At 39.5% G+C, this 22,631-nt stretch overlaps 2 protein-coding genes across 2 annotated transcripts; both read left to right on the forward strand.

Moving 5' to 3' along the window:
• The first annotated feature begins 534 nt into the window (after nucleotides 1-534).
• Nucleotides 535-10,307, forward strand: c18h5orf15 (chromosome 18 C5orf15 homolog). The gene is made up of 3 exons (XM_067423454.1): nucleotides 535-691; nucleotides 3,457-4,295; nucleotides 8,194-10,307. The coding sequence occupies exons 1-3, from the start codon at nucleotides 568-570 to the stop codon at nucleotides 8,323-8,325; spliced, it is 1,095 nt and encodes a 364-aa protein (XP_067279555.1). The 5' UTR covers nucleotides 535-567; the 3' UTR covers nucleotides 8,326-10,307.
• A 6,118-nt stretch (nucleotides 10,308-16,425) lies between these two features.
• LOC137046052 (uncharacterized) lies at nucleotides 16,426-21,843 on the forward strand. The gene is made up of 2 exons (XM_067423105.1): nucleotides 16,426-21,543; nucleotides 21,738-21,843. The coding sequence occupies exon 1, from the start codon at nucleotides 16,426-16,428 to the stop codon at nucleotides 21,313-21,315; it is 4,890 nt and encodes a 1,629-aa protein (XP_067279206.1). The 3' UTR covers nucleotides 21,316-21,543; nucleotides 21,738-21,843.
• The last annotated feature ends 788 nt before the right edge of the window (nucleotides 21,844-22,631 follow it).

The raw sequence follows: 22,631 nt of genomic DNA on the forward strand, positions 1-22,631 counted from the left end.
CAGTAGTTCTTTGGGTTAGTGATGAGTGAATGCCCAGAATGATTGTAAATAAATTATTGTGAGTGCAGTGCTTATGGGACTGGAATTGTGGAACAGCAAACTGCAACAGGGATGGGAAAAGCTTTCCCTAATACAGTCTAGTCTTATAATAATAATATTATTAATAATAATAATAGCAATACATCTACTGAACTATGTATAATTTACTCTAATAATCTACTAAAGTAAGTATAATGTAATATAATATATAATACAGCTATGATATATAATGATATCGCTACTACATACAACCAACACCTCAACACCAATGCAAATGCCTACTGCAAACCCCACGAGAGGCGCGAGGTTTCGTACCACTTTTATCCGAAAGCGACACTCAGAATGAAGCAATGACGTATTCAACAGAAAACGAGGCCTCGTTTGTCATCGTCACGTGATTTTCACGGAAACAGTACAAGCCTCGAAGCCTCGAATCGCGGCTTCCATCTATGGCGGCTTCATCTGGAACGCCCCTTTTTGCTCGACACAACAAGCTCCGGAGCCTCGCTTCAGATGTCCCATCACTAGATGTCATCACTCAAGATGGCGACGTTACGGAAGACGCAACGCAGGGACTCAGCTATGGGAATAATTGTTGTTTTAGTGTCACTGCAGATATTTTTCATCAACTGCGCTTCAATAAGTCAAACAGGTTAGTGGAAGATTTCCCTTTCAAACCTCAGCGGGTTGTTTCCTGCCGCCAGTGTCATTTATTTACGGTATAAGCTGAATATATCGAGTGAAAGTTTCGTGTGAAAGTTAACCTGTGCTCCTTAAATATCTTTCTCATCAAATGTTTGTCTATCGTTACCAATAAACGACACGTTTACATACAGTTATTATATATTAGCCATATCAGTTAATCGATATATTAAACGCTGATTCTGATACCGGAAGTCCCGTGCTTTTGTGACGTTGTCAGTTTTGCAACTGTCAAGCCTTTGTAAACATTACGCACACTTATTAGGAAAAATAATATTTTGGGCTCTCAGACGTAAATGTTTTTTTCTCTGCCATTGTTACAATATAAAATGACAATATATATTTCTTGTTTCAACATGATTTATGCTTCAGATAGAATAAAAATCCACACAGTTGACCAGTTTAGTCACGGAGCCACATTGTGATCTCCATATCTCTAGATTGAACCATCGAGGGTTTTTAAAATGAATAAACCAAAATAAAAGTTTGTTAAGAACCAGAATCTAAAACTATATAAAGAGATCTTTGATACTTATTGAGTTACAGACATGCAAACTTGGGGAAAATAACACAAGAAGTGCTTATTTCCTATTTTTAAACGGTCATCGTTGGCATTTAGTGCAGCAAAGATTAATAAAGTCAACCGATTTCTATAATAGATCACTAATCTCTGTGTGAACATAAAATAACGATGCTGCCATCTTTCTAAAGTCATTTTACCTTCTGTAATTTGGCTCCAAATCTCAGGTGAACTGATTACTCAGTCAATACACATCTGTGATATTTAATAATCTGGCTTTCATCACTATTTACGTTTGTCTTTCTTCAGAAAAAAAATATTAACAAAATATAAAATCTTGAGCTGGGGTCGTGGTTGATTTGAAATGACCCTATACTTTACGGACGTTTATTTTGTGGCTTAAAGAAATTGTATTTTACTCAGAGACTGACACGTTTGTCTCTTCATGTCAAAAGCTCATTCACCAGGAAATTAGTGATTTTGACGCAGTTGTTTTTGTGTCTTATAACAAAAATCTTTTATTTTAACTAATGAAATGCAGGTCCTTTCATAAATAATAGTAAAAAACTGTTTTAAAACTGTTCTTCCATTATTGCCCCATAGCAGATTTTGACTTTTATATTAGAATTAGTCCATAGTGAAAGATGCCCTCTTTTTACATACAAGCCCCTGCCTCTGAGAAACTCTGTGCATCCATATACATTGGATTGATTTTATGTACAAATGTTGTGCATGTTATGCACAAACCACTATACAAATAAAAGTATTGGATTGGGACTTGGCATCGGCAGATACTCAACAGGGCTCCGTACTAACGTTTGAGAGTGCCACCATTTCTACAGATGGTGGCGCCAGCACCGGATTTAGTCACTGCGGGAAAATGTGTCCTATATTTAATCATAAAATTCCTATTGTTTTGTTAGTGCAGTTACTAATAATATTACATGTTTGTTTATTGGAAATTAGTGAAGCACTGAGTTTGAACTGATGCAGATAAACTTTTTTTTAACAACATTAATGTGCAAAAAACATTATTATTGGGAAAATGTAAATATTCTGCTTATTATTAAATGTGCCATTGTTCTTCTATACTATAGTCTGAACTGACCGGCAGATTCAGTGATTATTAAAGGAGCTCTTGTTTTCTGTGTAGTCTTTCATGAGACTTTGTGACTTCCTCCTTTTTTCCACATATTAAGGAAATAATGCCCCTTTCTTATAACTGCCGACTTATCATTTTTAAATAATAAGCAATGCATGTGTTAATATACTAAAACTTACATAACCATCTAATATCGGAATGGGACATACATTAAAAGCACCGGCAGGAAAATCCCTCTCCCTCTCATCAAACCCTGCATGTGAACCAAAATAATATATTACAGATTTATTTTAATTTTTTCTGCTTTGATTTGCTAAACAATTTGTGTAAACATGGGTAAAAATAAGTGTTTATGCTGTTCACAACGGTACCTACAATAACTGTGCAGAAACTGTAAGTCATTTATAGAAATGTTATTGACATAATGGTCACTGTCTGCCATTGTCTGTGATGTTTGTATACTGTAATATTTACCAGTATATTGTAGGCTACTAGCAACTTGATTAATTGAATTCATAAAAACAACTACTTTACCATGAAAAGATTTCCCATAAATTCTGAGTTGTGTATTTTCTGGTAATCAAATGAAGACATAAAACATTGATTTTAATTAAACAACCTTTTGTTATCAAACAAAGCAGCACAATTGAGCTTTATACTGATAAAATTAAAACATGGAGGACATTTTTTGATTTATTATACTATTATATACAATATTTTTGTCCAATTAAACCAAACGTTTATTTTGATGGGTTGCTGTAAAGAGTTTCTCTGTGCTTATGACTGTAGTTTTTCTCACATGAATTGCTCATGAAGAGACTCATTGCGACTCTGGAGAGGAAGTTCATCTGTTCGTGTCCTCATATGCAAATCAATAATTGGAAAACATGCAGTAGATCTCACAGGAATATCTCATGAATCGTCAGATTGTTGTTATTTTGTCGAATAGTTTCTGGCCTAAAGTTAAAAAAAAAAAAAAAAGCCACACCTTTAGGTTACAGGTTAGGCAAAACAGCCAGAAACTGTGCCCTGTATTAATTTACAGAAAACACTGATATAAATGCTGTTAATGTATCTGGTTTTCCCTCCACAGCTGATGCGACACAGGAAACTTTTGGTAAAACTACCAAAAACATCCCAGCAGCACTTCCCAAGAACAAGAGCATCCAAAACAACAGTAATCTGAATGATACGGACCTGGTTTTGAATCTGACGACAGCTCCCCCTATTGAAACTGAAAGCACCTCCAAAGTAGCAGGCGCTCCGATCGCTCCACCTGCAGAACAGCAGAAAACCACTACGGGCGAGCTCAAACCCACCACTGAAAAGCTCAAAACAACAGCAGACAAGCTCAAAACCACCAATGACGAGCTCAAAACCACCGCAGATGAGCTCAAAACCACCACTGACAAGCTCAAAACCACAGTAGACAAACTCAAAACCACCACAGACAAAACTACTGAAGACAAGCTAAAACCCACCACAGAACAGATCAAAACCACCACAGAACAGATCAAAACCACCACAGAACAGATCAAAACCACCACAGAACAGATCAAAACCACCCCAGACCCGAAACCTGCCAATCACGTCCCTCCAGAGCCCACCACTACACCTGCAAACAAGCCTGCAGCCGTCTCCACCCCTGCAGGAGACGAAAGCGAGAGTTTCCCAGAGTACATGAATGAACTCACGTCTCCCGACTCAACCCTGGCCTTGGAAGACAACTCAAAAGGTGTTGGCGATGAAAGCGAAGAGGACTTAGAACCCACAAGTCATGTAACTCCCCCTAAGGGCTCTGAAAAAAACGATTTTCACAAGGACACAGGCTTCTATAAAACCCAGGATGAAGATTCCCACTTCTTCTTTCATCTGGTGGTCATCGCCTTTCTAGTTGCCATCGTGTACATCACCTACCACAACAAGAGAAAGGTAAATTAGGCTTCTCAGAATGATGTCAAAAGCATAGGCCTGTCACAATTATTGATTATTGATGCGTAGTGGTCGACCGATACATTGCCATGGCTGATATATTAGCAGGTACTTTGCATTTTTAGTGAATGTCTCATTAAAGGGGTACTTCAGCGCTGGGAAGATGAATCTGTATTTAAACTGGGTCATCAATGTAGTAAAAATGTAAAATTATTTTTGAATTTGGTGTCTTCTAGACTGAGAAAAGACAGAAAATGTATTTTTGTCTCATGGGGATGAAAGACTACAATTCCCAGAATGCTTCACTGCCCAGTGAGGCCATTCCCAAAGCCACCGCTACTGGATTACTGTGACTGAGTTAGAGAAGACACTACAATTAAAAACTGAACGTGTCTGTTCAATATAATGAGTGAGTCACCGCGCGAGTATCACAGCACTGAGCACTAACTGCAGGAGTCAGATAGATGAGCTGAATTAGCTCTCATAATGAGAGCTGAGGTAATCGCGACTACACTCGCCGCATACATTCGCAACGCGAGTTCAGTCTGGCGTGTTTCAGTTCATGCCTTTGCAAGCTTAACTTTCATAGTAATTAATTTGAGAAGTTAAAAGACTTACATTGCTCACCATAGCTCCGTTTAAATGAGTGCCTGTAGCGGCGAGCTAAGCTGTGAGTGTGATCTCCATCCCCCACGTGCGGGTTCAAAACATGAGGAAATGGCTCCCATTGCTGGCTGTAGTCTTTAGCCTTTGGCCAAACATTCCTCCTTTGATGCAAATATCGTCAATTTGCATCATAGGAGGAATTTTTCCAGGAATAAATCTCTTGTCTCAGGGGGATATGAAGGGGAAAAGCACAATCATTTGAATATACTCCCGGGTTTCTACTGATACAAAGCCATATGCTAATCGCTGAAGTAAACCTTTAACCAAAGAAAGTAAAAAAGTATATGAAAAAAGTATCATAGGGTTGGCTTTTGCAATGGAGTATTTTGCAGTATTTTGCAACTATACTTTCTAGGGCTGGGCGATATTTTTGAAAACTGTATCATGATATAAGTATTTCATATCAGTCGATATCAATAATTATTGAGTTTTTTTCTTTTTTTAAAATTTAAAATAAGGAGCAGGAGAAAATTGTATTGCATGTAAAATAAAAATGTTTAAACTTAACCTTCCTTTGATTATAATCCCCTCAGTTATAAAGGCAGAAATGTCAACACAACCATGGAAAACACTCAAATAATGAAACATAAGTCTAAAATCACAATGAACACTTAATTATCTCTTAACATTAAGGTGCAGCGCCTCCCTTATTTCTTTGAAACATTTTAAATTTAAATAAAAATATTAAATATTAAAGAAATCATATGGGCCTTTTTTAATTATGTTTCTAAAATTAAATTAGTGCAAGTGATTTGAACAAAACTGAAAATTAAAACGTTAATTGCAATATTTGTTTGCCAATTGATTGACAGCACAACATTCATGATCGTGACAGACCTAGAAACACACAACCAGTTGAACAAGTTGCTCTTTTGTTTTTGCTGGGATACAGGGCAAATATCAGTGATGGGAGGGTTCGCAAGAAACATTTTAAACTTCTGTTGAGCGTTTTAAAGGCAAAGTTAAATGTAGCAAAAAGTTAGAAAGGGGATTCAGTCAAGAGTAGTGAGTGACTTTGTTGTTTGATTAACATTAATGACAGACAGACACACACATACATGCATACATATTATTACATACATAAATAAATGCATACTAGGGATGTGACAGTGAGGACATTTTCCCACCGGTTAATCGACGCGTCACAAAACCAGTAATACCGGTATCACCGACTGGGCTTTTAAATCACTAATACTATCTAACCGAAAGTAACATGCACGGAGCGGAGCAAAGCGAGTGCGTTCTGTGAATTCCTATGAAAGTTAAGCTTCAATACGCGTGAACTGATAACTCGCCAGTACACACACACACACCGTGAATGACAGTTCGTCCGTAAATGCGGGCTCTGTACGGCCTTGCACATTTTAGTTTAAAATGATCGCCATTTCGGTGGCAGGTTGCTTGAATGTTGGGTTCATTAGCCTATTATTATTCTTAATAAAAAAAACACAACACCACCATAGTACAATGACAAACTCACTTAAACAGGTGCTTTTACATTTCGTTTTGAAACCAAATTTTCAACGATCATCTTGTCCGTCAGCTCTACTCTTGTGATGAATAAACTCCTGCTGCGACTCTCGTTCATCGCATGTTTTACTAAGCAGACACATTCAGTAAAAAAAAAAAAAAAAAACTCACTCATATCCTTCCGCTTGCCCATTTCTCCTGCTTCTAACACATCAACTTTGAGGACAACATGTTCACTTGCTGCCTAATATATCCCACCCACTAACAGGAGCCGTGATGAAGAAATCATCGGTGCTATTCACTTCACCTGTCATAATGTTATGCCTGATCGGTATAGATTCTACCGGTTTACAAATTTCTACCTGTTTATCATCATCTTTCCATCAGTAAATCGCCCACCCATTTGATCATGACCAAAAGTAAATTAACTTAGATGATGTTCAAATGTTAGGCTCTTATTGATATGGTGTTTTTATGGTATCTTAAATGGTGTGAAGTATTGATTTTCTTCAGATTATTGTATTTAAAGTTAGAAATTTCAGTAACACTTTAGAATAATGGTCATTAGTTAACATTAGTTAACATGAACTAATAATAAACTGCACTTATAAAGCATTTATTAATTTGTATTAATTTAATAGCTTTGTTAATGTTAAGTTCAACATTTACTAATACATTATTAAGATCTTGTTAACATTAGTTAATGCACCGTGAACTAACATGAACAGCTGGATTTCTATGAACTAATGTTAAAGCTCCACTGTGTGATATTTTCCCCCATCTAGCGGTGTAAAGGTATATGACCATCCAGTGAATATTAGTTTCTGTTCCTCTCAATTCTGATTTTGTTTGAACTCCTACGGTAGCCGTTTACCTGTCGAGGAAGAAAGCAGGCAACGCGGCGTCCTTTTTTAAAAATCATTGCTCCTCATGAGCTCTTTCCATCTTGGAAAGGCCGCTCCAATATTCACTTTTGTCTTGTTGATTTGTCTGTTGCGTTGCCGTCTTAATTCTCTTTTTCGCTTCCTTGGCGACTGTGATGCATATCCTCAAGAATAAGAGTGATTATATAAAAAAGGTTTTCATATTGCAGTCTCAAGCAATCCCCCTCTTCACATTCGACACGGTGCAATCGAGTGTTAAAACGCAAAAGGCTCGCGAGTACAGGGACTTTTATCATGACGGGACGGGACACAGTCGCCGGGCGTGCGCACTATTTCCGCGTTTCTGGTCATGATTATAAGGTAAAGCAGCTCTGTTTTTCATTTTAGATACATTTAAGTGTGTTTAAAATGACGTTATGACATTCGCTCGGCGCTGCTGTGACATGTTCACACTGCTAAGAGTAAAGCGCTTCTGCAGAATAAAACCGAGGGTAGCGCAGATATGACGCGATTGACAGGAGACTCGCTCAAACACTATGCTGAAACGTCCCGGTCCTTAGTTAAAATAGCAATTTTCTCACAATTTACAAATAGTTGGAAACATCTGGGATATTGTAAGTACTCAACTGAACAAAATATATAACACTGGCCTATTGGTTTTGGGATATTTTACTGCAAAAATACTACATAGTGCACCTTTAACTAATGACCATTATTCTTAAGTGTTTTCATTATCATGACAACGCTAGTTCACACACTCATGCCAGATCAAGCTGTATATAAAATCATGGCAATGGCATATGAATGAATATATTTTCCCCACACTGACCCGTCGTCGTCATTATTAACCTTTGCTCCGTATCTTTCCTCTCGTGTAGCTGATGCTGTTGGCTCAGAGTCGCCGCTGGCGGGACGGCTTCTGCTCTCGCGGGGTTGAGTATCACCGGCTCGACCAGAACGTCAACGAGGCCATGCCTTCTCTCAAGATGACCAGCGATTACATCTTTTGACCCACTGCAGAAGGAGAAACGCAAAGTTGATTTTGTCTACACATTGTGTCTTATTTAATCACAGGGAAGAGAGCTTGTGCTTTAATAGTTGTTGGTTTATTTTCTGTGCATTCTTCAGATGGTCTTTTCTGCTTGTTCTCCTCTGTGTTTTCCTTTGGTGTTTGTGAAAGCAGCTGACGTGTGTAAAGTTTTCAGACGGTTTTGTTATTTGGCGGAACTTTATGATCATTCTTGAAGAAAAAAATGAATGATCAAATGAAGGTATGTCCCTATAGATATTTGATTATAAGCCTGCTGTCTAAGCACAAAATACAGACAATTTATTTGCTTCCATTGCAGTGGTTTGTCGACAATGGCCTCTGTGCTGTGAAGGTGTGAATTAATCGTTAAAAGATCTCCATTTAAGCGCCCAAGTGATTTTTGGTGAATCGTTATCATTAGATCACAATGTGTCTCTTAAGACTTTGACAAGTACAATCACAGTGAACATTTTGATCTGTGTTGGCCAGAGTCATGAAGTCTTTATGAGTGAGTCACTGAATCATTCGTTCAAGAGATTTGTTTTAAAAACACTGATTCATCCAGTAATGAAAGTAAAGTCTTTATGAGTGAGTCATTGAATCATTCACCCAAGATATTCATTCAAAAACACTGATTCATCCAGTACTAAACAAGTGAAGTCTTTGAGTGAGTCGAATCATTCATTTAAGATATTCATTCAAAAACACTGATTCATCCAGTAATGAAACAAGTGAAGTCTTAATGAGTGAGTCATTGAATCATTCACCCAATATATTCATTCAAAAACACTGATTCATCCAGTACTAAACAAGTGAAGTCTTTGAGTGAGTCATTGAATCATTAATTTAAGATATTAATTCAAAAACACATTCATCCAGTACTAAACAAGTGAAGTCTTTGAGTGAGTCGAATCATTCATTTAAGATATTCATTCAAAAACACTGATTCATCCAGTAATGAAACAAGTGAAGTCTTAATGAGCGAGTTATTGAATCATTCACTCAAGATATTAATTCAAAAACACTGATTCATCCAGTAATGAAACAAGTGAAGTCTTAATGAGTGAGTCATTGAATCATTCACTCAAGATATTAATTCAAAAACACTGATTCATCCAGTACTAAACAAGTGAAGTCTTTGAGTGAGTCATTGAATCATTCACTCAAGATGTTCATTCAAAAACACTGATTCATCCAGTACTAAACAAGTGAAGTCTTTGAGTGAGTCGAATCATTCATTTACGATATTCATTCAAAAACACTGATTCATCCAGTAATGAAACAAGTGAAGTCTTAATGAGTGAGTCATTGAATCATTCACTCAAGATATTAATTCAAAAACACTGATTCATCCAGTAATGAAACAAGTGAAGTTTTGGTGATTGAATCATCCACTTGTGCTGTTTAAAAAAAAAAAAAAACATTAATTCAGCAATTAACATTTTAGTTCATTTTAACATTTTGTATTGTGATCTCTATTTTAAATTAAATAAATCGTGATTCTCAGTTGATCCAGAATTGCGTGAATTGTTCAGCACACAGATCACGTGTGTGAGAGAACCCATGCTAACTCCAGAACAGCAATATTGTCACGAAGCGTGTGTGTGCTATGCAGCCTCTCGGTCTGGCCCCTTTATTTTTGTGTTATGACTTCAGTGAAGTTATTTTATCTTGCAAATGATGTCTAGATGAGCAGGGCCCGCTATTGCCTAAATCACATTTGATTTGATTGTTTTATTGTGTCTTTCTTTGGTTGCCTAATCTTAAACAGGACTGTAGCAGTCCCTGAAGTCATCATCTCAGTGTGTGTGTGTGTGTGTGTGTGTGCGCAGACCTGCCTCACTAATAATAACACTTAATATGAGCGTCATAGAGCAGCTCTTCATCTGATGTACAGCCTGTGCATGAAGACTGGATATTGATTTTCACTTCCAATTCATCAATAAAGCATCTCTGAGTGCAGACGGTACCCGAGTGTGTCTTTCATTATGACAGTGGATTTAACGGCAGTGCTGTACAAACAGTGCAAATCTTCCTGCTGTTTTAAATCACATTCAGGAGGAATATCACTCATCAAGCTCACACATGGTTTTAGTAGATGATTACAGCATAAATTCAGATTATAAATGGTCCAAACCCTCAAGATGAAACCCCTCAGTGTGTTTTAGTGTTCATTTCATATCAGTTCAAGTTATGCGATATATTAATTACTTTTAATAAAACCACCAGATCTAAATAATTTAAGTTTAATATACAGGTCCTTCTAAAAAGATTAGCATATTGTGATAAAGTTAATTATTTTCCATAATGTAATGATAAAAAATTAAACTTTCATATATTTTAGATTCATTGCACACCAACTGAAATATTTCAGGTCTTTTATTGTTTTAATACTGATGATTCTGGCATACAGCTCATGAAAACCCCAAATTCCTGTCTTAAAAAATTAGCATATCATGAAAAGGTTCTCTAAACGAGCCTAATCATCTTGTTAGGTGTTGACAGTTTTGACCCATAGACCAGATATGCGAAATGAAGACCAGGAGTCAGGATGTTCAATCATCGGAGAGAATTTTACTGAAGAATAGTTTGCAGTTTCATCAGTAGAGTCAGCTTCAGAGTCTCTCAGGGCGGTGTCAGGCCAGACTCTACTCTACACAAAATTACCACACCAGTTATACCAATTTCAAGGGCATGATTTACATCATTACAAACACGTGGAATATTACTGATTGGCATAAAGTCTAAACAATGTGTCACACGAGAATAGATAGGAGATGTTGTTGTTAATCAGGATGAATACATCACACAATCCCAAGATTGGGGTAGTGTTGACTTCAGGGGAGTCCAAGAAAGACGCCAAGAGGTCAAGGGTGTGAGAAAAAGTGGTCCAATCCAGTCAGAAGACCTGCACAGAACATGTAACACACACACACACAAGACTCTAGGGCACATCTCTCCTCCAAGGTTAGTGCAGCAGTGAGCAGATCAACAGGACAAGATATCAACACCACATCACAAATTAATCTCCAGAAAGAAAAGTATGACTAATATCATCTACCTCATTCTATAAAGAAATATAAAGACAAAAATGTACTTCTATCAATGGGAAAAATCACAATTGGGATACTCAAGTCCTCCCACCGCTTCCTGTCCTGGGTTTACTAACAACAGGCGGGATTCACCTCTTGGAAGTTCTAACTTTCTCTCCAAGGCCCTGTTGGTCAGGACCCAGAGATAGAGGTCAGGCTATCTATGTCAGGGCACATAGATAGGGGTCGGACTGTCTTTGTCAGACAGTCTCTGGAAAGCAAATTAGACACCATACAGCAGACATAGAGTCAAAATCATATTAAATAATAGTTAAATGTATTAAAGATCAAATAAAATTGATTGTCAAAAATTCATTTTTTTGAAAGGATAATAACTGATTATTTAATTCATGAGGTTATTAAAAATCATTCAAAAGGATAAGATGCATATGATGAAGAGGCAAGGGTGTCGGCCCACTCCCCCCTTCAATCTGAATCAACTAATTAACTCTAAACACCTGCAAAAGATTCCTGAGGCTTTTAAAAACTCCCAGCCTGGTTCATCACTCAAAACCGCAATCATGGGTAAGACTGCCGACCTGACTGCTGTCCAGAAGGCCATCATTGACACCCTCAAGCGAGCGGGTAAGACACAGAAAGAAGTTTCTGAACGAATAGGCTGTTCCCAGAGTGCTGTATCAAGGCACCTCAGTGGGAAGTCTGTGGGAAGGAAAAAGTGTGGCAAAAAACGAGAAGAGGTGAGCGGACCCTGAGGAAGATTGTGGAGAAGGAGCGATTCCAGACCTTGGGGGACCTGCGGAAGCAGTGGACTGAGTCTGGAGGAGAAACATCCAGAGCCACCGTGCACAGGCGTGAGCAGGAAATGGGCTACAGGTGCCGCATTCCCCAGGTCAAGACACTTTTGGGCTACAGAGAAGCAGCACTGGACTGTTGCTCAGTGGTCCAAAGTACTTTTTTCGGATGAAAGCAAATTTTGCATGTCATTCGGAAATCAAGGTGCCAGAGTCTGGAGGAAGACTGGGGAGAAGGAAATGCCAAAATGCCTGAAGTCCAGAGTCAAGTCCCCACAGTCAGTGATGGTCTGGGGTGCCATGTCAGCTGCTGGTGTTGGTCCACTGTGTTTTATCAAAGGCAGGGTCAATGCAGCTCGCTATCAGGAGATTTTGGAGCACTTCATGCTTCCATCTGCTGAAAAGCTTTATGGAGATGAAGATTTGGTTTTTCAGCACGACCTGGCACCTGCTCACAGTGCCAAAACCACTGGAAAATGGTTTACTGACCATGGTATTACTGTGCTCAACTGGCCTGCCAACTCTCCTGACCTGAACCCCATAGAGAATCTGTGGGATATTGTGAAGAGAAAGTTGAGAGACGCAAGACCCAACACTCTGGATGAGCTTAAGGCCGCTATCGAAGCATCCTTGGCCTCCAGAACACCTCAGCAGTGCCACAGGCTGATCGCCTCCATGCCACGCCGCACTGAAGCAGTCATTTCTGCTAAAGGATTCCCCACCAAGTATTGAGTGCAGAACTGAACATAATTATATGATGGTTGACTTTTTTGTATTAAAAACACTTTTCTTTTATTGGTGTTTATTTTTATATCAGACCATTACTGTGGATCTGACCCTTTTTTCTTTTTTTTTTTTTTTTATTGTTTTAATTACTATTATTATCTTTACGACTGTTTTAACTATGCTTGTTTTTAATGTTTTATTCGTCCATATGGTATTCTTTTTTTCTCATGCATTTGTTACCACTGTTTTAATTAATTTCTATGTAAAGCACTTTGAATTGCCATTGGGTATGAAATGTGCTATACAAATATACTTGCCTTGCCTTGGTTCGGATGAAATATGCTAATTTTTTGAGATGGGTATTTGGGGTTTTCATGAGCTGTGTGCCAGAATCATCAGTATTAAAACAATAAAAGACCTGAAATATTTCAGTTGGTGTGCAATGAATCTAAAATATATGAAAGTTTAATTTTTATCATTACATCATGGAAAATAATGAACTTTATCACAATATGCAAATTCTTTTAGAAAGACCTGTATACGGTAATGTGTGTTCTGTGTGTGTCAGTGTAGGCAAAAATACATACAGAAATAAATGGGAGGTGGGGATCTATGCATGAAAAAATTAAATTGTAATTTTTTAATTTGCATTCAATTATCTGTGTGTGTTTGTAAAATAGTGTTTTTTTTCATTAATTTTCAATGTGGAGAAGACAGAGTGTGAAAGTGTTTTTTTTTTTTTTTTTTTTACATACATTTAGAGCAACCAAATCAAACCCAGTTTTAGGTGTGTAGACAGATAATTTAACAAAAGTCACAAAATTTCATGAGAGAACGATACAAGTTTTTCATGAGAAAGCAAGAGAACTATGTTTCATGTTGTTTTTAATGGGGGAAACATCAAAATACAAAAAGAGGGTTAAAAGAATTGTGTCACTACTGTTTTGGGATAATAAATACAATGGAAACCCTCTTGATTTAAAGCAGCACTGGGTAACTTTTGCTCGCGGGGTCCCCCTATAGTTGGGAAAAAATATTGTCCTCTACTACTGTCATAAACTTTGTCAGGGGATGCCATAGCGTGTGCATTTGTTGACATGACAACCCTGATAGCCCTGAAGTAGTGATGAGCGGGTCGTCTCATAACCCGCGGACCCCGTATGTCTATTTAATGGTCGCGTGTGCGGGGCGGGTTGTAAGAATATCAGAGCGGGCCAGATAATTTCATAAAAGCAGCCCCGTGGGTTGAAAAAAAGCTGCGCATCACTTACAGTTCCCCTGAACACTGCAGGAGGAGTTCACGTGCAGTTGTTCTGCTCGCGTCGCGTGTGAAATGAAATGTCTTCATCCTAGGTACAGTAGCATATGTTTCAGCATGTCATATGAATATCTTTCGTGGGTTTTATTTTTTTTCAAACGCTAAATGATCGTGATGCTCACGTTTACAAGCCAGCATCATTATAGTAGCCTAGTCTATTGGTTACCGTTTTACAGAATCTATGATACTTCAATTCAAGGTCTGAGTGGTCGGTAATAATAACCATAGCAAGCATGACGGCCGAGTCAGCATCGGTCGGGCACGCCTCCTTCAGCTCACGCCAACAAGGCAATGGCAGACGTCATTCAACCTATTGTAAGTCAATGTATCATCACAAGAGTATTGAAAATATATTATGAAAATTACCTAGTGCTGCTTTAATAATTGAGGTCAACAATTAAACAGAAATATGGATCAATTAAGTTCATAAACAGTGAATTACAGTTGTTCAGCCTATCAAGAAGAAACACTGGATGAATAGGTTACAAATAGCAATTAGTACCACAATAATTGAATCCCATACACAAGATTAGTACATCAGCTGTTTCCTTGCAAAGATACAATGAAAGTTAAATGACTATAATCAGTCACTCACAGGAACAAAATACCTCCAGAGGATAATAATGACCTTCACACTCTTCTCTAAGCACCGTCCATCGCCTGTGTGCTGCCTTATGACTTTGAGAACTTTTATTTTGAAGTTATTGTTTGAGCAACACTGCCATCTAGTGGCTGTTCAGCCATTTTGTTTAGTTGAAAGTAGGAAGCATCCAGAGCACACGGCTTGAGAGATGATGCATCTAATTTGTTTCTTTCCACTGTTCCTGAGATACTAATTGTCTGTAAGTGATCAAAAAGTATTATTATCATATTAAGAACACTTCCATGCATTAAAGCATGTAAATTCATATTCTGAAAGTGTCATTGCTGCATTCAAAAATATGTAAATAACTGGCAGCAGTTTATGTTTGTGTTTAGTCTTTTATTAGTGCGTATGTATTTTGAAATATGTATTTTGTGTGTTCTATATTTTCAGTTTTACAATATAAAGAGGAATTCCAATTAAATCAAGAAAAGTTACACCTTGAAGCATTATTGGAGTCATTCTTCATGTTAGCTGACTGTCTAGCTTTGCAGAGCCCCGCATCGTGAGGACAGTATAGTAAAAAGACAAGAACACAACAGGTTCAAGCACAAGAAAATACTGCGCATCAGCAATGAGTCTACGCTCACGGAAACAGTACCAGTTAAAAAGCAATCAAACTAATTATTCAGCACAAGAAAATGAAACTGAAGAGCAACAATCAGAAAGAGCTATGTCTGCAAGAAGTACTGATAGCAAGTCAACTCATTCAAAATCATCAAAATCGTCAAAAAGAAGCAGACAGTCTTCTATTGGTTCTGCAGCCATCAGAGCCCGAGCTAAGGCTGAAGCGGCCCGTGCCCAGCTATCCTTTGCCGAACAAGAAGCAGATGTGATAAAGAAAAAAGCTGATTTAGAAGCAAGTCTACATCTTCTCAAAAGTCAAAAGGCAGTTGCTGTTGCATTAGCAGAGGCTGCTGCTTACGAAGAAGCAATTGAAAGTGGAGAGTTAGTAGAGGAACCCCAAGTCCCTGAGCAACCCCTCAGCCCAGCTGAACGGACTAGTGATTATGTGCAGAAGCTTTCACAGGTATGTCTTGAAGACATCCCAGTCAAAGTTGAATCACCAGAGTACTTCAGGAAAGTGAGTGAGTATTCAGAAATACCAAAAGTGGATATTCGACACAGATGGCAACCTGCTGGCCAGTTCACATCAAAAATAGATCATACCTTACAAGACACACTGACGGATCAAGCATACTTCCATAAATGGTCGCAATATCCTGTAAAGACCGAAAAAGAGCTTCCACAGGACCTTTCAACTGGGTTTGACCTCACAAGGTATCTGATCCGTAAAGAAATGGTGAGTTCCAGTCTGCTAAAATTTGATGACCATCCTGAAAATTACTGGTCATGGAAAGCATCTTTTAAGACTGCTACCAAGGATCTTAGCTTGACAGCCCAAGAGGAACTTGATTTGATGACAAAATGGTTAGGACCTGAATCATCAGAGCAGGCAAAAAGAATTCGCTCTGTGCATATTCTTCATCCTAAATCAGGCCTTGACATGCTGTGGCAAAGACTTGAGGAAAGTTATGGAGCACCCGAGATGGTGGAGCATGCATTGTTGAAAAAGCTAGAGGACTTCCCAAAGCTGGGCAACAAAGATAGTCACAAACTCAGAGAGTTGGGAGATATCTTATTGGAATTGGAATGTGCTAAGATAGAGGGGTACCTCCCTGGACTTGCATATTTGGATACAGCCCATGGACTGAAACCGATAGTGGAAAAACTGCCATACAGCCTGCAGGAGAGATGGGTAACTGAAGGATTTAGGTATAAGGAAGAGTACAGGGTACTATTTCCACCATTTGCAGTTTTCTCTAGATTTGTGAGACAGCAGGCAAAAATCAGAAATGACCCTAGCTTTTTCCTTCCTACACCCACAAGTCAGTTCTTTAAGACAGAGAAAATTCTGAGGCAGAAAGACCCTGTACATGTGCACAAGACAGAAATTCCAGCGGAACTTATTCAAAAGACAAGTGGTACAGACAAAAGAGCTGAAAGCCCTGAACGACAGTGCCCAATACACAGAAAGCCCCACCCTCTGAAAAAGTGCAGAAGTTTTAGAATTAAGTCTTTAGATGAAAGAATAGTCTTTCTCAAAGAGAACAGAATCTGCTTTAGGTGTTGTGGAACAACTCAGCATGTGGCCAAAGACTGCAAAGTGAACATTAAGTGCCAGGAATGTAAAAGTGAAAAGCACATTTCAGCCATGCATCCAGGTCCTCCCCCTTCAACAGAAACAGCTGCTGCAGCAGAGGAAAGGGATGGAGAAAAAACAAATGAGGACGCATCCCTCTCTGTCACATCAAAATGTACAGAAATCTGTGGTAAGGCTGACCCACACAGTCCATGCTCATGCTCCAAAATCTGCCTGGTCAGAGTTTATCCAGCTGGTAAGAAGGAGGAAGCAGTAACAATGTATGCAGTGCTCGATGAACAAAGCAACCGCTCTCTTGCAAAGACTGAGTTTTACGACATCTTTGGCATAAAGTCTAACTCCAGCCCGTACAAATTGAAAACATGCTCAGGGTTGACAGAAACATCAGGTAGAAGGGCTACCAACTTCATAATTGAGCCTAAGAATGGGAAACTTCAACTTCAGCTCCCTACTCTAATAGAATGTGACCTGATACCCGATGATAGGTCGGAGATTCCCTCTCCTGAGGTAGCGCAGCACCATCCTCACTTGCAGCCAGTGGCAGATAAAATTCCAGCTGTGGATCCCAATGCTCCTATTCTGCTGTTGTTAGGACGGGACATGCTGAGAGTACATAAGGTACGTGAGCAAATAAATGGGCCCCACAACGCTCCCTTTGCTCAACGACTTGACTTAGGCTGGGTCATTGTGGGTGAAGTCTGTTTAGGAACAGTTCACAAATCACCAGTCTTGAGTGTCTTCAAGGCAAATGTGCTTCTGAATGGTCGTGCATCTATCTTTACTCCTTGTCCAAACAATATCCAAGTAAAGGAAAATTTCAGTTCCACACCACTGCATCAAAGTCTGCACAATTCATCCTGTATGGAGGATACAAGCCCTTCTGTGAGTACAGACAGTCTAGGTTCTTCAGTGTTTCAAGGATCCAAGGATGATGACAAACCAACATTGTCTGTGGAGGACAAACAGTTCTTAAATATCATGCACCAATCAGTATACCGAGATGAAGGGAACAGCTTTGTGGCACCTCTGCCATTTCGATCTCCGAGACGTCACCTACCAAGTAACAAAGAACAAGCAAAGAAGCGTTTCTACTCCCTCCAGAAAACATTGGAAAAGAAACCAGACATGAAACTACACTTCATAGATTTCATGCAGAAGATGCTGGACAATGATCATGCAGAAATTGCTCCACCCTTGGAGAGGGGCAAGGAACACTGGTATCTTCCAACATTTGGAGTATATCACCCTCAAAAGCCAGATCAGATAAGAGTTGTGTTTGACTCAAGAGCCGAATATGAAGGAGTGTCCCTGAATGATGTGCTGCTTCGTGGCCCAGACCTAAATAACACTCTTTTGGGGGTCCTTCTTCGCTTTAGGAGAGAGCCGATAGCTTTCTCCGCAGATGTGCAACAAATGTTCTATTGTTTTGTCGTTCAGGAGGAACACCGCGATTACCTCAGATTCCTGTGGTATGAAGACAATAACATGGAAAAGAATGTGGTAGACTACAGGATGAAAGTGCACGTCTTTGGTAACAGCCCATCACCTGCTGTAGCCATCTACTGCATGAGGAAAGCAGCTCAAGAGGGTGAGAGAGAACATGGCACTGATGCCAAAAGGTTAGTGGAGAGACAATTCTATGTAGATGGCTGTCTTGCCTCGGTAGCTACTCCTGAAGAGGCAATTGATAATCTGACGAGAACCAGAGAAATGCTCGCTGAATACAATTTGTTACTACATAAAGTCTCCTCTAACAACAAGCAAGTGATGAAAGCTTTCCCAGTGGAAGATAGAGCAAAGAGTATAAAAGATCTTGACCTTAGTGCAGATTCCCTCCCTGTCCAGCGAAGCTTGGGACTGTCATGGAATTTGGAAACCGACAGCTTCACATTTCAGATCTCTTGTGACGAAAAGCCCTACACAAGAAGGGGCATTCTCTCAACAGTGAACAGCATCTATGACCCTTTAGGATTTGTGGCACCCATAACTATGCAGGGTAAAGCTATCATCAGAGAACTCACACTTGAACAGCATGAGTGGGACACGCCACTTCCATCTGAAAAACATTCAGAATGGAACAAGTGGAAAACATCGCTGGATGCCATTGAACACATCAAGATTCAAAGGTGCTATATTCCAGTTTCACTAACCTCAACAAAGAGAAAGGAACTTTGTATCTTTTCAGATGCCTCCACAATAGCGATTGGAGCTGTCGCCTATCTAAGAGCCATTGAACCTGAAGGGCAATGTCATGTTGGCTTTATCATGGGAAAATCTAAGCTGGCACCAAGACCTGCGCATACAGTTCCACGGCTAGAACTGTGTGCAGCTGTGTTAGCTGTCGAACTGTATGATCTGCTCAGAGATGAGATGGACATTGCCTTTGATGCGGTCAAATTCTTTACAGACAGCAAGATAGTGCTGGGGTATATTCACAACACTACCAGGAGGTTCTATGTGTATGTGTCTAACCGGGTGTCTCGGATCAGGAAATCTTCACACCCTGACCAATGGTTCTACATCTCCACTGAGAAGAACCCTGCAGATCATGCCACAAGGCCTGTGCCAGCAATTCTACTGCGACACACAAACTGGCTATCAGGACCACCTTTTCTATCTCAAGTCCAAGAAGAAGAACATTCTGAGGGAAACACATTCTCCCTCGTAAATCCTGACACAGATGATGAGATCTGTCCGAATGTTGTGACCTTGCTAACCAAAGTCTCAAAGACAGAGTTGGGTTGCCATCGCTTCATGCATTTTTCTAGCTGGAAGGCTCTCATTCACACGTTGGCCAAACTTATTCATGTCACTAAATCCTTCCAAGAATCAAATAAATCAGGTCACAAAAGATGGCAACGGTACAGAGATCCATGCAGTGTCACAGATCTTGCCAAAGCTAGAAATGTAGTTATTGGTTCTGTTCAACATGAAGTATTCAAAGAGGAATACATATGTCTACAGAAGGGAAAACCAATCTCAAAACAAAGCCCACTCAAAAAGCTCAACCTGGTTGTGGATGAAAATGGGTTACTCCGAATTGGAGGACGTATAGCCTATGCAGATGTATCCAGAGAAGAAAAACACCCTCTCATTCTTCCACGAGCACATCACATTTCTACGCTTCTTGTGAGATTTTACCACGAGCAAGTAGCACACCAGGGGCGTCATATAACAGAAGGAGCCATCCGAGCTGCAGGGTTTTGGATTATTGGAGGCAAACGTGTAGTGTCCGCAGTCATTCATAAATGTGTAACGTGTCGTAAGCTCAGAGGACGCTTAGAGTGTCAAAAAATGGCAGACTTACCTGCGGACAGACTTGCTCAAGAACCGCCATTCACTAGCGTTGGACTTGACATCTTTGGTCCTTGGACGATTGTCACACGACGTACAAGAGGAGGTAGTGCTGAAAGCAAACGCTGGGCAGTAATCTTTACGTGTATGTCTACCAGAGCTGTGCACATCGAGCTTATTGAATCCATGACCACATCCAGCTTCATCAACGCATTGAGGAGATTCTTCTCTATCCGAGGCCCAGCCAAACTGCTTCGTTCCGACAGAGGAACAAATTTTGTGGGTGCATGTAAAGAACTAAAATTGGACACTGATGATCCATTCCTGCAAAATTACCTGAAAGAGAAAGGGTGTACATGGCTGTTCAACCCCCCACATTCGTCACATATGGGGGGCTCATGGGAAAGATTAATTGGGTTGAGCAGGCGTATTTTAGATGCCATGTTGTTAAAGACCAGGCCTGGTCAACTTACTCATGAAGTCTTGAGCACCTTAATGGCAGAGGTAATGGCTATCATGAATGCAAGACCATTACTACCAGTGTCTACAGACCCTGAAAATCCAACAGTTCTTACCCCAGCAATGATTCTAACTCAAAAGATGAGTGCCTTGGCAGCCCCTTGTGGAAACTTTGATACGTCACACCTGCATGAGAAACAGTGGAAGCAAGTGCAATGTTTGGCAGATACCTTTTGGAAGCGATGGCGGGGAGAGTATTTGTCTTCCTTACAAAGCCGCAGAAAGTGGACCGAGAACAGGCCTAACATTAAAGTTGGAGATGTAGTATTGCTTAAAGACAGTCAAGTACAAAGAAATGAATGGCCTGTGGGACTCGTTGTTAACACAATACCAAGTCAAGATGCAAAAATACGCAAAGTGGAAGTGAAAGTTGCGAAACAAGGAACTGTTAAAACTTTCTTAAGGCCAGTTACAGAAATCATAGTTCTTCTGTCGCAAGAAAAGACTACTGAGGACTGTTAATAATGTTAAAGTTCTATGGTTGCACTGAATTATAGTGCCAGGCGGGGAGTGTGCTGCCTTATGACTTTGAGAACTTTTATTTTGAAGTTATTGTTTGAGCAACACTGCCATCTAGTGGCTGTTCAGCCATTTTGTTTAGTTGAAAGTAGGAAGCATCCAGAGCACACGGCTTGAGAGATGATGCATCTAATTTGTTTCTTTCCACTGTTCCTGAGATACTAATTGTCTGTAAGTGATCAAAAAGTATTATTATCATATTAAGAACACTTCCATGCATTAAAGCATGTAAATTCATATTCTGAAAGTGTCATTGCTGCATTCAAAAATATGTAAATAACTGGCAGCAGTTTATGTTTGTGTTTAGTCTTTTATTAGTGCGTATGTATTTTGAAATATGTATTTTGTGTGTTCTATATTTTCAGTTTTACAATATAAAGAGGAATTCCAATTAAATCAAGAAAAGTTACACCTTGAAGCATTATTGGAGTCATTCTTCATGTTAGCTGACTGTCTAGCTTTGCAGAGCCCCGCATCGTGAGGACAGTATAGCCTGTAAGCCTGGGCTTGTCTCTGCTTGTCTTGCACAGGCATTATTTATGATGGATGGATTCACTTTTATGATGGACTGATGGATTTTATCACATATCTGTCTGTTTCTGTTGTGTTTTTGCTTTGGTCACGGCTCAGTTTCCCGCCACTTGTCTGTTCACTTGGTTACCTTCAGTAGTCTAGTTCTGTTCAGCTGTGTTTAGTTTAATCATCTGTCACCTGTGCCCCTCGTTTTGTCTGTGATCAGTGGGTGTGTTTACATGCACACCAGTAAGCCAATAACTCAAAAAAATCTGCTTATTGAAATAACCAGTTTTCCCCGTTTACATGCAAACCAGTAAACTGACACCACAAGTAAACTTACATGACTATACCCATACATGACTATTTATAAACCAGGTTATTTCCTTGGAGTGCTGTCAAAAATAATGATGTCCGTGTATCTGACTATTGAGTTTTTCAAATGTTACGTCAGTTGTGATGTTAATAAAGCGTGCACTGTGTCAGCAGGAGATTTACGGCTCATATTATCCCTCATCAGCTCCAGATGCAGCATTTAGACTGAACCTCTTCTACTTCTGCTGCATGAGAAAAGAGAACACCTCTTTACAGTTTTCCGGGTCTTAAAGGAGTCTGCGTTTGTGATATATGTCTTATTCCATGCAAAACGCTCGCTCTGTCTGGATGTGTTTAAATCTGCTGTGAGTTTGCGTTTTTTGTCACCTATCACACATGCGCACTTCAATAAGCCGACAGAGAGCAGGTTA

This window comes from Pseudorasbora parva, chromosome 18 (genome assembly GCF_024679245.1).
Source record: "Pseudorasbora parva isolate DD20220531a chromosome 18, ASM2467924v1, whole genome shotgun sequence".
Classification (NCBI taxonomy): Eukaryota; Metazoa; Chordata; class Actinopteri; order Cypriniformes; family Gobionidae; genus Pseudorasbora; species Pseudorasbora parva.

Coding starts and splice junctions, on each gene's coding strand:
- c18h5orf15 (XM_067423454.1), top strand. CDS start 568: ATGTCATCACTCAAGATGGCGACGTTACGGAAGACGCAACGCAGGGAC. Junction 692..3,456: donor CGCTTCAATAAGTCAAACAG/GTTAGTGGAAGA, acceptor TTCCCTCCACAG/CTGATGCGACACAGGAAACT. Junction 4,296..8,193: donor CCTACCACAACAAGAGAAAG/GTAAATTAGGCT, acceptor CCTCTCGTGTAG/CTGATGCTGTTGGCTCAGAG.
- LOC137046052 (XM_067423105.1), top strand. CDS start 16,426: ATGGTGGAGCATGCATTGTTGAAAAAGCTAGAGGACTTCCCAAAGCTG.